Source organism: Glycine max, chromosome 4 (genome assembly GCF_000004515.6).
Source record: "Glycine max cultivar Williams 82 chromosome 4, Glycine_max_v4.0, whole genome shotgun sequence".
Lineage (NCBI taxonomy): Eukaryota > Viridiplantae > Streptophyta > Magnoliopsida > Fabales > Fabaceae > Glycine > Glycine max.
Window position 1 is genome coordinate 48873068 of NC_016091.4, and position 15215 is coordinate 48888282.

The following is a 15215-nucleotide window of genomic DNA, read 5'->3' on the forward strand; positions in this document are numbered from 1 at the left end:
ATTTGTATGAAAAAAATTTATTGAAAGAGATTAATTTTTTAAATGAATATCCTTATTTTAAAAGGGATTAATAATTGAATATCCCAAAAACAGAAGAGAGAAGCACCCGTTTGAACTGACATTAATCTTTAAATAAGATCGGGCCTGTTGAGGGATGGGTTGAGCCCAAGAAGAAATGGGTACCTTAAGTCACTCTTGGGTGACGCTAGGTGTACCAGCTCCATTGCTTGTGCACCCAGTATTTTTTTTAATTCCAAAATTACTCTACGTTAGGTATGTGAATTCGTGGTTGATCGTATAATTTATACGGATGAACTTGATTCGTGAATATAATTTAAACATACGTATCAAGTTGATCTGTATGATTTGGACGAACACTTGATTTGTATGAGTCATACGAATCAAATTCATTTGTACAAATCATACATGATTTGTATACAAATCAACATGATTCATATGAGTATTGATCCGTATGAGTCATATGAATCAACTTGATCCATATGAGTCATACGAATGAACTTAATTCGTATGATTCATAAGGATCAACATGAATGATACGGATCAACATGATCCATATAAATCATACGAATCAACTTGAATGAAGGATATTTTCGCCATTTACTTAAAATGTTGGGTGCACTAGCAATACATCACCCGTCACTCTTTGGTCATCCTCAAGCGTTGGGATTCTTAACCCTTCTTTCTTTAAGAATCCTCATTCCAGAAATTGCATTGCAGAGGAAAGACCGAGAAAAAAAAAGAAGGAATTTTGATGGTAAACTAATATTTCTAATATCAGAATTCGAAAGAAGGAAAGAAGAATGGGAGGTTCATCGGAAACGAAGCTTATGCAAGACCTGTTGTTGTACGCGGCGAGCGCGGCGCTAAGTTGCTTGGTGTTGTTCGCCGGACTGAGACACCTGGACCCTAATCGCGAATCGTCGAAGAAGGCTCTCGAGCATAAGAAAGAGATTGCAAAGCGTCTCGGTCGCCCCCTCATTCAGACTAACCCTTACGAGGTTTTTATCCATTGCTCTGTTCTTTTTTAATTTTTAGGTTCGAATTCGAATGATTCTATAATCGGTGGAATAATGTGCTTTTGAGTAGCTAAGCTCTAATGTTGACCTTCAATTTAACTTCTGGAAGATAAAGTTTGGTTGTTTTTTTATGTACATCGTGTACCTTCAATTTATCATGTTTCTCTTATATTCTGTAATCAATGGAATTTTGGCCAGTTGTATTCTTGAAAGAGATTGTTCAATTCCTTATGCATTAATCTATTATGATTTCCTAATTTTGGCCAACTTCTTTGTTTAATTATGAAATTAATTTAAACCCAGAATTCTATCCAAATAATCATACAAATGAAGGACTAGATCCATTTACATATCCTCTATAGATATACATGGCCTTACTTTATTTTAACTGTTAAAAATATTGGACCATAGTTAAGTATTATCTTTTATTGTGTGCCAGGATGTAATAGCCTGTGACATTATAAATCCTGATCACATTGATGTGGAGTTCAACTCTATCGGGGGACTGGAGACAATCAAGCAAGCTTTGTTTGAGCTTGTTATTCTGCCTCTAAAAAGACCAGACTTGTTTTCGCACGGTAAGCTTCTTGGACCACAAAAGGGGGTCCTGTTGTATGGACCGCCCGGCACTGGAAAAACCATGCTTGCCAAAGCTATTGCCAAGGAGTCAGGAGCAGTTTTTATTAACGTGAGAATATCGAACTTGATGAGCAAGTGGTTTGGGGATGCCCAAAAGCTTGGTAAGAGCACAATATATTTATGGCTACTTTTACAATACACTGTAAAGCTATACTCTACTGTCTACAATACTTAGTATGGATTATATAATTATCTTGGTTCAATAGATTAAATTATCTTATTCTCATGTTTTGATCGTTTCTTTTTCACAAGGTCAGCATGTATACACAAAGATTCGATAATCTGTTCATCATCACTTTGCATATACATAAAAGCTTGGCAATCTGACTATTTAAATCATTGTACATAATTCGTTAGTAGTATTGATGATAATGAAGAGCTTAGAAGAGCTTGAAGTTTAAGCATCTTGTTTTAGTAAACTAATCTTTGACGATAAATGATGGGGATCTTTGGTGAAGAAGTAGTGTAAGTTATTTTACTAGTAAAAAGTAGTAACAAATCAAGAGTAATTAAATAATACAAAAGTCAAAGACTCAAATGGGCCTCCTCTTTTTCCAGCACTGTTATTTTTTTGAAAAGTTAATCTTTTTTACCCGTGGTTCTTGAGAATTCCGATGTAAAAGTATCTAGAAAGTACTCTTTTTGGCAGCAAACCCTATATTGGATGAAGTTATCAATCCGTATATAGTAAGTTTGATTACTCACACTTAAACATGACTTTTAGGATCTTCTCTTTTTTCTCATTAAATTACATGGTTTTCTTCTATACTCAAATTTTAGGGCTTGTTCATGTTGAGGAAGTGCTTTCTGTTTTAATTCTTTTTCACTTTTAATTACAAAAATGTCACCTTATTTTCACTTTGTCTTTGTTTTAAAAGAAATGTATAAAACAACTTGTTATTGTTTTCATTGTTTCTTATACAATTTGAAAATAGGAAACAAATTGAAAACATATTTTACTAGTGACATTTTTGTAATTAGAAGTAAGCATTTTCTTAAACCAAACGGCTCATTTTTCTTCTTCTCAAACACTATTACTTATATTAGTCAATCCCAGTTTGAATTTTAAATTTTGAATTTTGACAGAGGTTACGTGTGTTGATCGATTCAAATACACTTTATGTTCTACAATTTCCTTCTTGATTTCAGAAGTCTTATCTCTTTAATTTATTCTCATGTAATAAGATAGAATCCTGGACAATGAAGACACATCCTATCATACTTCCTTCTTTCTAAGTACACTTTGTCTGATATTTTAATTCTTATATATTCTTGTTTTTATTTATAGTTTCAAATTCCACAAATTTAAAAATACCCGTGCAATGTATGGAACTTATTAATATGATGGATTTTTGCTGTCAAATTCAGCATGGTGAATCTTATTGATTTGTTGTTTTTATGGATGAAGCTTTATGAATATCTTGTAAGATGATATATGTAATCTGATTTGTTTGAATTCAAATATATGTGGATTGTTAATGTCTGTATATATATATATATGTTTGTGTTTATTAAATTATTTGACCTATATTGTGGTGTATGTCTTTTAATTATGAGAATTTGAACATCAATGATTTTCATTTTAAATTGAAAACTACTTTGATTTTAAACTTGGTATTAATTTCTCTAGATTTTTGTGTGTATGTTTATTAAATTCTTTGACAAATATTGTGGTGTATGTCTTATAATTATCAGAATTTGTTGTAATGTGGTATTCATACAGTATTCTACCCATGTCCCACACTGGTATTAATGTTTTCTGCTATAAAATTGAATGGTCTTTAAACAATGAGACATACTGTTCGGCAAAGTTATCTTTTCAATCCATTTAAATTGGAACGTGTCTTGTGAATGAATATAACACAACTGTCCTAGTTTATGGGCTTGAGATTTAGCTATGTATTGGAACATAAGCATTTGAACTTGATAATATACTTGTTAAGGTATGGAAGGCTTTAGGAGAGATAGGCATTAGGGGTGGCTCACAAAGTTGTTTAATGAAATTATGAGGTCTAAGATCATGCTGGACCTGGATTCGGACTGAAAAAAAGTTATGCTGAACAAGTGGAGCAGTAATTTTTTCCCTATCTATAAAACAAGTTGGCTTATTAAGCTGCAGAAATCATGTGATTAAGTTCATGATCCATACTATGAAGCTACGACGAATGGTATTTGGCTGGAGATTAAGGCAAGAGACTCACATTACAGAAAATTAATTCTGTCATCGTTTCCTCAATTGGCACTACACCAATATCTCCTTGTACATAATCATTCTCATCTGGCTAAAATAATTCACCAAACCTAAAGTACCACTCTAGCTTACGATAAAATTTTACCATGTAGTTATAGGACTTGTGATGTTGTATGGGACTAAATGTTGGGTGTTGGCATGTATTGAACCGACAAAGGAAAAAAAAATTCAGCTAATAGTTAGAGCTAGGTGTAGAAAAATTGCAGGCCAATAGGACCCTATGGCATCATTTGATTTTCATGTAGCCGACGCTGCTAGTAAAAGGCTGTTGTGTCTTATGAAGAATATGTCGGTGAAACATGTGACTGCATCTTTGATAGTGGCCCGATATTAGTTTTTTCCTTTCTTTCCTATTCCTAATAGCTTTGTTTGACATTCATGCAGTTTATACTGTGGACTGTGGATGTTCTTTTGAACTGATGTTTCAACCTTTTTCATGGATAAGGTTCTGTCTTCATCTAACGGCAGTCTGTTGATAGTGGCCTTACATTGGAATAATTAGCCGTAGCTGATAGAAAATCAAATATCATTTTTAAGTAGAAAGGAAGCCCCCTGCCTCCACCTATTTAAGGCCATCTGACAATGTTTTGCATCTGCTAAATGCTTATGATTGGTCAGGAATGAACCGTTATTCTGAAAAAAGTTAATATAGTAACTGATTTTTTAAATAAAATGGTTAGTTCTTAATCACTTTCAGTTTTCGAATGAGTGAAATAATTAATTACCCTATATGTTGTTGCTGGGTGAATTTTCCATCCTTGCATTCTCTTTCCCTTGGGGAGTGGATAGTGATTAGTGATAGGCAACCCCTGTATATGTAACTATGCTTTCATTTTCCAAACCCTGCCTATGTAATTATATGATGTAAATTTGTATCTAATTTTGAATGTGCTTAATTATGTTTTATGTTCTTTTTCTTTGTTTGAAGTGTGGTTTTTTTTTTTTATTCTACTATTAATATTCTGCTGTTCTGCAGTTGCTGCTGTATTTAGCTTGGCTTATAAGCTTCAGCCTGCCATCATATTCATTGATGAAGTAGACAGTTTTTTGGGTCAGCGTCGTACAACAGATCACGAGGCTTTGTTAAACATGAAAACTGAATTCATGGCTCTGTGGGATGGATTTACAACAGATCGTAAGTTTAAACCAGTTATCATATTATTTTATTTCATTGCATAAATATTCAAAATAAGTTGCAAATAAGATAATGACAATTTTGATAGAGATTTGGTTGGTAACATAATGTTTTCAATTTATTTATATTTGAGTAGATTTGTTGATTGGGGTGACTTATTGTGTGTGTTTGTGTGTAGAGAATGCTCAAGTTATGGTCCTTGCAGCAACTAATCGTCCTTCAGAACTTGATGAAGCAATTCTTCGGCGTCTTCCTCAAGCCTTTGAAATTGGAGTTCCAGACCAAAGGGAGAGGACTGAAATATTGAAAGTTGTCTTAAAGGGTGAGAGGGTTGAAGACAACATAGACTTTGGTCATATAGCTGGCTTGTGTGAGGGTTACACTGGTTCAGATCTATTTGATCTATGCAAGAAAGCTGCCTATTTTCCTATTAGAGAACTTCTGGATGAAGAAAAGAAAGGAAAACGATCTCCTGTTAGTATATTTAAGTCATTCTCTTCTATTTTCTTCTGTCTCAATTTTTTCATTTTCCCAATAACTATGTTACCTACTGCTGAGTTGACTAGAATTCCATATCAATTTCAGTTTCTGTTAACTAGAAAGGAACAAATCAATTGAGCATGTCTATTTTATATAAAACCATTGTATGCACCCAAGGTTATATTTGCATGCCTTAAAGTGACATCTTTGGTCAATGAAAGCTATTACTTAATGTGCAAGATCAATTTGTGGCTGTGTTAGATATGATTTCATTATTAAGTCTTTTTAAAGAAACTGATTAATAGTCTTCTCCGTGGCTTTCTCATATAGTAAGTGCTACTATGCTGTTTGGTCTATCTTTCACATTTCAGGCACCTAGACCTTTGTCCCAGTTAGATTTGGAGAAGGCCCTTGCTACTTCACAGAAGACAAACGTTGCTGCTAGTGAATACAGTGGATTCAGCCTTCAGTCACCTTCAAGATGGACAGTGCCTGGTGAGTCAGGTGATTCTCAGTTTCAAGCTGCAATCCATGAAGTCTCTAAGCTTGTGGTTTCTCACATGATTAACCTCCAATCGGATTCTCAGGATCCTTAAAATGCTTGCTTTCTTTTGACCATTATTCTACTGTCATTTAGCCTAGTTCAGATTGTAACAGTGATTGCTTAGTTATTATACTAATTATAGGAACATATATTTATTATACATTGGTTATAAAAGTGTCATTGTTGGCTATTGCATTATGTTCAGTCGATGCATCATTTCTGATATTCCATTTATGGCAAATTTTGTCTCTGATTACTACTTGGGTAATGCAGAGATAATTTTGTAATTGTGTTGTTCCACCCTCTATATTGTACTGTGATATAATGCTGTAAAATGACAAAACGGTAGCTAATGTCTATTTCAGGTGTCAGATACATCCACATTCATTGACATTGCATAATACTAACCGAACTTATACAAAACAAGGGATTAATAAAATCCTTCTGCCCCAATTTGTTAGGTGGATTCAAGATCGAATTACGCATTCTATTCTGTTTTGTTTAGCTTGAGGAAAAGGGAAAAACATGTCATTATTTGAATCAGCACTAAATTACTTTTACTTCAAGTCCTATTGATACTAACATAAGCTCAGATTCATGTGTTCTGTTATGTGATTTAATCTATGATTAATTGGATCTAACACTAACATGCCCAACAACTTTAACAGAGTAAGCTTAAGACAGATCAAGATGATGCAGTGTGTGTCGAGTTGCCAACAACCATCAATTATTGAGGCCTCGGAGAAATAACTGGCATTGGAGTGGGTTCGGCGGGGTTATAATTTTAAGCAGTGGGTCAGTTATCATCCTTGTGTTTTTGTTGTCTTTATGGTCCACCCGCATATGCTGATGATTAACTCAAACCCTTGAAAGTTGCGAGTTCTTCCCATTACATTCATTCATTATGTAGTTAGGACCACAAATTTGTACTTTTCCCCTCTCAAAACATAATTTCTACAGTGAAGGCAGGACCACTACGTGGGGGGCGTATCTTCCTCAGCTTGTTCGGGGTGATGCCTGCCTCGTGGTTCCATCATTACCCCGACTACTTTTAAGGTTAGAAGGGGGGGGGGGGGGGGAAACTAGTGTTAAATATCGAATAAACTTAAGATAACGGAGTAATTAAATATCAAACGAGGTATCTTAGGAGATTAATTTTTAACTTTCGGATAAGGGATACCTAGATTTACCAAAAAAACCCGAATAAATTTAAGAAAACAGTAATTAAATGTAATTAAATGTGTTGTACTTGTCACAATCCGATAGGGAAAATTCTCTTTCTTTTCACAGATTTAGGCTTTTGGAAATGAAAGTGGCTATTCTGTTTGGAAATATCCCCGTCCTTGTCGAAGACCTGGGAGTCTTGTGGAGAGAAACACCCTTACAGATTATTGGACACGAATGGAAAATAATATAGTACTGAAAGAGGCATGACAACTCTGTATTTCTTCACCGATATGACACTCTAGTTTATGGGAATTTTCGATCTTTTAATGGCTACAACCATTTTATAGGTTTTAATTTTTCAGGTAACAAAACTCGTGATGCTGACCCATTATATATGGAGTCGTTATTGATCCAAACATGCAGTTGTCCCTATTGTTAATGCCATATCCTCGTCTTACAAAAGTAAGTGTTCCACAAAAATGAATTAAATGGTTTTCAAGGGGTCAAATCGTTACAGCGATAGTCATTTGTTAAAACTCCTGGCGGATTCGTCCAGGTTGCACCAAATTTATTTATCTACCAAAAAAAAATTCTTATCTTTTTAGGTTTTAAAAAGATGTGGAACTATTATAATCACAGCGTAACTTTGATCAAATGATTCCATCAAAAATTACATTTCGATTTAACATTTTGTAGTAATTTTTTTATTTGTTCAGTGAAGAACGGAGCACATCGGTATTGCAACAAGCTTTGAGTGGCTGGGAAGACTTCAGTAGGTTGCAAGTTGCAACTATGCAACTTCCTGAGCAAAGTGATTGCCTATGGTTGTGTCAGGAAGAAATTTTGTAGTTTGCTTGTTCCTTTTTTTTTTCCCCGCACGACTAAGGCCATGTTTGTATCTTCGTTGACACTGTGGTAGCTTGAATTCCAATACATTTTCAACACATAATAATAAAGGAAATGTTTTTACAGAAGTATGTTGGGCTGTTGGAGGCAACTCAAAATTAACACAGACATGCACTACATGGCTTTAGTTGTCATAATAATTTAATAAATATGTTGTTTGAATTTACTATGTCCTTTAACTGGTTAATGAGAAAGGAAAATAGTGATATTGATAAGTAAACGACCAACTAGTTATATGCCATCCATAGAATTGGGCTATTGCTATAATCAATTATAGTTGTTGGCGATTGAATGTTTAAAAACTATTTTTTCCTGACTAGCCAACCTTCAAAATCAAAGGAGACAATTAAACTTACCTTTGAATGCAATTTTATATAATGTTTTTCTTTAATTATTCTCCTCACATTACCTTTGATTCTGGACGAATTCTATACTTGTAAGAGTTTATTAATTGTGGTGGCAAATCATCATGGTCCAATGGGTATCATGAAATAAACGATTCTATTACAACAGGTAATTGAATTTCCGTTCAAAACGAATTAGTTAACACATTGATCTTTACTAAATAAAAAAGAACAATTATATTTTTACACGCAATCATAGACGTAAAATTAGCTGATATAAAGAAATGTACATTCAAATATGAGATTTTCATGCGTTTAAGTTACGTAAAATCCTATGTTTCTATTTCATTTTACAAATACTAGATTAATTATCCGTGACACGTACGAAAATTATGAATCACGCACGTATTTATAAAATCATTACTGTAGATATATTTTGATAAATTATAAAGTTATTATAGAGCACAAATATAGCATGAATAGGGGCCAATTAAATCTATATATATTTATGAAAAACACAAATAACTACAATTTTTTTATGAGTTTAATTTATATGCTTTGTCAGTGCAAAAAAAAATACATTATTAACCAATTTGAGATAGAATGATAGTGCAAATTGTTTTAGTCGTGAGTATATATGATTATTTATTCACTATGTTATCAATATCTATAATTGGATGAAAAATAAATATCATTTACACAATCATTTACAATTTTAAAAATCATTTACATGGTCCATAGTTTTAAATGATCTATAATCAATGGGTGTTGAATCTAGCCTAAGGAGTTACTCCGTTATAACGTAACTAATGGAGATTCAAATTTTGTTGGAGGAAGTAATTAGCATCTGATTGTGATTCAAATAAAATTGTCTCTAAAAAAATATACATGTTGGACACAAAAAATAAATGTTAGATATATAATTATATGTTGAAATGAATTAGTGACTAACTTCTTGAAAGGATTATATACTAATGAAAATAACTTTGCTCATTTTAAATTTCATATAATTTGGTGTTGTAAAATTTTCATATAAAGAGTTATGTGATTCAATCACAAATATTATGTACAGTAAATTGGTTGATTTTTATATAAAAAAAATCATATAATTTTGATTGGTTGGTCGTATGCAATTTTTTACACTAAGAATACATAAAATTTAACTTTTAAAATTATCAATTTTTGTGATACTTATTTTAAAAATCATATATAAAATAATTTTTAATTACACAGAAAAAATTACATTAATAATTTATCAAAACTAAACTATAAAAATATTATTTAATGCATATGGATAATGATTAACATAAAATGATAGTGACTTTTAACGGAACTTATTATAAGAAGAAAAAAAAATATTCTTCAATATTTTAAAGTAGAAAACTTTTAATATATTTCCATAATATGGCATTTAAAACTACATGCTTAAAAAATTTAAATCACTTTACTTGGAACCCAAAATTACTCCCTTAAGAAATTTAAATAACTTGTATGTGAAGTAACACATGTTAGGATGCATTTAGTTGGCATAACAGCACATATTAGGACACAAATTGGTAGCCACGGTTGATTTAAGACAACTTACCTGTAAGTGTGTCATTTTCTGTAAAGTGCCCCTTTATGAAATCATGTGAGCAACCTATCATTAGAAGAAGTCATCATCATTCGCCCACATATATTAACATATGCCAAGAAAATAAATAAAAGAAAACTTATAAAAATCCTAATAAGGATAATTGAGAAATGTGGGCGCAGTGCTAGCAAGAGTCAAAAACCTTGAAAATCAAAACACACCAAAGAAGAACACATGTTTTGATTAATTTGCCGGCACAGACCTGACCCTTTCAAACCTCTTTCTCGTACAAAGTTCCTTCCCCTGCAATATCAAGAAATTCACTTCATTAACAACACACACACACTCATGCCATGATTTCTCAAATTAGCATGCTTTCCCTTTTCTTCTTCCTCTTCTCCTCTTTTCTAATCGTTTTCTTCTTCCGCAAAACCTCTGCACTTCACATCCTCAACCAATGGTTCCTTTCCTTCGAAAACCGTCTCCACCTTCACCAGTCCTTCAAAATCCCTCGCTATAATCTTCACTCTCTGGACAATAGCCTCTACCGGAAAATCCTCACTTACCTCGATTCTCTTCCCTCCGTTGAAGATTCCGATTACACCAACCTCTTCTCCGGCCCCAATCCCTCCGACATCTTCCTCCACCTCGACCCTAACCACACCGTTCATGACACCTTCCTCGGCGCCAGGCTCTCCTGGACCAACGCCTCCGGCGACGCGCTCGTCCTTCGACTAAAGAAGAAAGACAAGCGCAGAGTCTTCCGGCAGTACTTCCAGCACATTCTCTCCGTCGCGGACGAGATCGAGCAACGAAGAAAAAAGGACGTCAAGCTGTACGTGAACTCCGACTCCGGCGAGTGGCGCTCGGCGCCGTTCACGCATCCGGCGAGCTTTGAGACGGTGGCGATGGACGCGGAGCTGAAGAACAAGGTGAAGTCCGATCTGGACCAGTTCCTGAAGTCGAAGCAGTACTACCACCGGCTAGGCCGCGTTTGGAAGCGGAGCTACCTCCTCTACGGCGCGCCTGGCACCGGAAAATCCTCCTTCGTCGCCGCGATGGCGAAGTTCCTCTGCTACGACGTCTACGACGTGGACGTTTCGAAGTTCACCGATGGCGCCGATTGGAAGGTGATGCTGATGCAGACGACGGCGAAGTCTCTGATCGTGATCGAAGACCTAGATCGCTTGCTGACGGAGAAGTCAAAGTCAAACACAACGAGCTTATCGAGCGTGTTGAACTTCATGGACGGAATCGTATCGTGCTGCGGAGAAGAGCGCGTGATGGTGTTCACGATGAACGAAACTAAAGAGGAGGTTGATCAAGCGGTTCTGAGGCCTGGGAGGATTGACGTGCACATACACTTCCCCTTATGTGATTTCTCCACCTTTAAGATTCTCGCGAGTAGTTACTTAGGGTTGAAGGAGCACAAGCTTTTCCCTCAGGTTGAGGAGGTTTTTCAGACCGGGGCCCGGCTCAGCCCGGCCGAGCTTGGTGAGATTATGATATCGAACCGGAATTCGCCCACGCGGGCCTTGAAAACCGTTATTTCGGCCCTGCAGGTGCAATCCAACGGCCCGAGAGAGGGACAGAGGTTGAGCCATAGCGGGTCGGGTCGGAATAGCGATGATAACGAACCGGGTGCGGTTATATGTAGGGAGAGTGTTCACACGGTGAGGGAGTTCCGGAAGCTGTATGGGCTTTTGCGTTTGGGAAGTAGGAGGAAGGAGGAGTCTTATTCGGGGCCCATAGAGAAAGAGCCTCCACGTATTGAGAGTCGGGTCGGATATAACTAATCGGGTTTTCTTTCCTTTTATTATTTTTTTAAATGTAAAGTTGCTTGCCCGAGTTTTATTTTTTGTTTTTCCGTTAGAAATTATATTATTGTAACTACACAGAAAGATAATGGTAGGTCGGTAAGGTCGATGCAACTACACCTCACATTCTTGTTTAGTCCGTTGATAAGAACAGATATTAAATGCATCACTTATTCTTTAAATTTCTTTCTACGGTCAACATTCTTTTATTTACTTTCATTTGGGTCAATAGGTTGATTTTTCTACCACAAAAGCAAGATTCCTCTTGCGAGATGAAGCATTTAGGAATTAGGATTCATTGACTGGAATAACTGGGACTATTCCATTGGAGACCATGGAATTTGGGATACGCGTTCTTAATTCGACATTATTAAATTTGTGACTTATGGTGATGGAGAACAAGCATGATCTCTTTTGACCACAAAAATATAGAGAGATCGACTTGGATGGGGGTTAGATATGGGCCAATTCGTGTGAATTATTTAAATCAACAACATAAATTAATTAGGGCTGCGTTTGCTTCAAAGGTGGAGCATATCCTGATAATTGAGGAGGATAGGTCCTACTCGGAACTCATATTAATTGTAACCATAGAAGAAGATAGACCAAAAATATTTCTATAACCTGGCGGGAACAAAACAAGTTTTGCAACCCTAATGTTTGCTTGTTGACTGCTCCATTTCATTCCATTAGCTGGCTGGCTTTAGGCTGGACTATTGGAGCATCCAAAACCAAAACAAGGCAAGAAGCCAAGAACTATATTCAGCATGTTAGGATTTGACCAAAACATTCAAACAAAACCTAAATCCAAACCGTGAAATGAGGGCCATACTTCATATTGGTACGAGTGTATTTCAATAGTTAGTCAATTTTTTTATGTCCTGATCCGAGGTCTAAGCGTAAGTAGTCAATGCAATAAGTATATTTCTCAAACGAGTTTCATCATTGTTTAAGAAAAACAGAATAAAAAAAATATGTATATTTTTGCCTATAGAGTGAAATTTTGACTTGGAGGGAATGAATTAGATTAATAATTGTATAATTATGTAATACTACTAAAACACGGATTCATCATTGTTGATATTACTTGTAGTGTTTAATTTGATTACTTTGATAAATTACACACGGCATGCATGATTTCGTATTTAAGAAATTGATGCAAAATAACCTAAGAAAATTGACACATATATTTGGATAAAAATAAAATGGTTTTTTGATAGTGTATTTTTTAGAGAACATGTTAAAGAATAAAAAACTAACTATAAGCTTTTAATATTTCAAAAATTAAAATATTGTAGACAGAATAATTAATGAGTTAATACACCAAATAACTGATTTATTGTGCAGTAAAAAATACTAATTTTTTCAGAAAGACTAATTATCCAATTATATCATATCATTGTCAACAAACACCACCAAGTATATTGATGAACTAACCTTGGATTATTTTAATTTAACCAGATCGTATTTAAATCCTAACTATACATGTCCATATATGTTAAATATTTTAAAAAAAGTTTTATCATTCATAATAATTATATTTAACTCAAATGAGATTATTTTCAATTCAATCAAACATACACTTATTCTAGATTTTAAAAAAAAATCATTGTGATCAAATGAATCCTAAAATTTTAAAGAAAAAAGAAAAAGGATGTTACCTCGTCATTTAACGACCTTAATAGCATTAGATTGGAAATAATCATAATAGTATTTTAAAAATAATAAATTATTGTAAAAGAAATCAAACTACTGTCTAATGAAGCATTGTTACGACATTTAATGACCTTAATAACTTACGCGGTATCTACGCGTGTTTGGCAGGATAATTAAGTAATTCACAAGTTAATTAACTAATGTATCTAACTTAAAATAAGTTATTACTAGTGTTTGATTAAAGTATTTTATAAATAGGTTATGTTTTTTTAACTATTATTTTTTTTAGTAAGTTAATTAAAGTAGCATATGATTTATATGTCAAGAATTTCACATTTTTTTACTAATTCCGTCTCCATTTTTTTAAAAGAATGAAAATATGTCAAATTTTCCTAACTAATATACTTGTTTTTAATAAATTATAGAACAAATTATATTCACACTTCCTGAATTTTTTTGAATTACACACGTTATCACTTTTTTTTTAATTCATACACTAACCTCCGTTAATGTTTAAAGACATCCCTTAATATATATATATAGAGATAGAGGTAAGACATCCCCTTATATATTATGTTAACACTTCATAATGTTTAAAATAAAGAGAGATATTTTGTATAATTGCTAAAAACCTCAATTTGTGTTAATGCAATTTGCTCTAGATTTACACGCGCATACTTAATTATTCCACATTTCTTTATGCTTTTTTTCTGACTAAATTTTTAGCTATTAATTGACTTTTAAATTCATGTAAAATAGAGTAAAAGGTTTTTAATGTATTTCAGGTCCAAGTTATACAAACACGGCATGTTTTAATTAAAAAATCGAGGATGAAGGTAGTCGGTCCAATCACTCCAATCCAAACTTGTTTTATAAACTGACTAGTGAAGCCAGGCCTTCCCCTTCCAACCCAACAAAAAAAAAGTCTTACTATTTATCCCAACAAAATTGCTCTTGACCCCCTGTTAGTCAACAGCAATTACCAAAACTATCCTTTTTCATCCCACTTTGTACATATGTTGCATGTATTTTTGTTTTGTTTTCATGGTCAAAACAAATTATGATTCTACTGTGCAAAAATTCACACTCTTGTTGTATATTTTTTTCAAAGAAAAAAATATTAAACAAAAGTATGATTCCGTTTAGATTTTGTTCATAGAAAAAAGAAATATACACTTTCATTGTACATTATTTTCTCTGAAAAAAAACTAACCAGAAGTATGATTCCGTTGTACAGGTTGTGTACAAAAATTACACTTTCATAGTACTATCATGTTTGTGAAGGGTAATCTTAGGATTTTAAGGGATTGTAGGGGCCAATAGAAACTTCCTAAAAAAAATATGGACATCCACAATCAAAGTATATCTCTCTTTAACAAGGGAAAAGAAGAAAAAAGTGAGTAGAAAAAACCCTGAGGCAATCTCAAGGTATTTTATAACACAAAGATGTAAATATTTATTGTATTTGTAATTTAAAGTTTTTAAAAATATATAGTTGTTTAATTTTAAGTATGTGTGTGTATTTATTTGATGAACATTGTTATACAGTGGATTTTACTTCACATTTTAGATATTTTGAAATTAATAGTTATAAGTTATAACTTTTAGGAGCCAATAACTCTAATTACGTTAATTATAAAAGAAAAAATAAATAAATCATAGAAAC

General features: G+C 33.7%; 2 protein-coding genes across 2 annotated transcripts; both read left to right on the forward strand.

Annotated features, from left to right (window-relative positions):
- The first annotated feature begins 734 nt into the window (after positions 1-734).
- Positions 735-6277, forward strand: LOC100796908 (ATPase family AAA domain-containing protein 1-A-like). Its single transcript, NM_001255888.2, is given in 5 exon segments — positions 735-1019; positions 1477-1777; positions 4904-5062; positions 5241-5536; positions 5914-6277. Coding segments are annotated over 5 exon segments (1179 nt in total). The 5' UTR covers positions 735-821; the 3' UTR covers positions 6139-6277.
- A 3897-nt stretch (positions 6278-10174) lies between these two features.
- LOC100797983 (AAA-ATPase At2g46620) lies at positions 10175-12059 on the forward strand. The gene has a single exon (XM_003523295.4). It carries the CDS (start codon positions 10430-10432, stop codon positions 11870-11872), a length of 1443 nt encoding a protein of 480 aa, XP_003523343.1. The 5' UTR covers positions 10175-10429; the 3' UTR covers positions 11873-12059.
- Positions 12060-15215: the final 3156 nt, after the last annotated feature.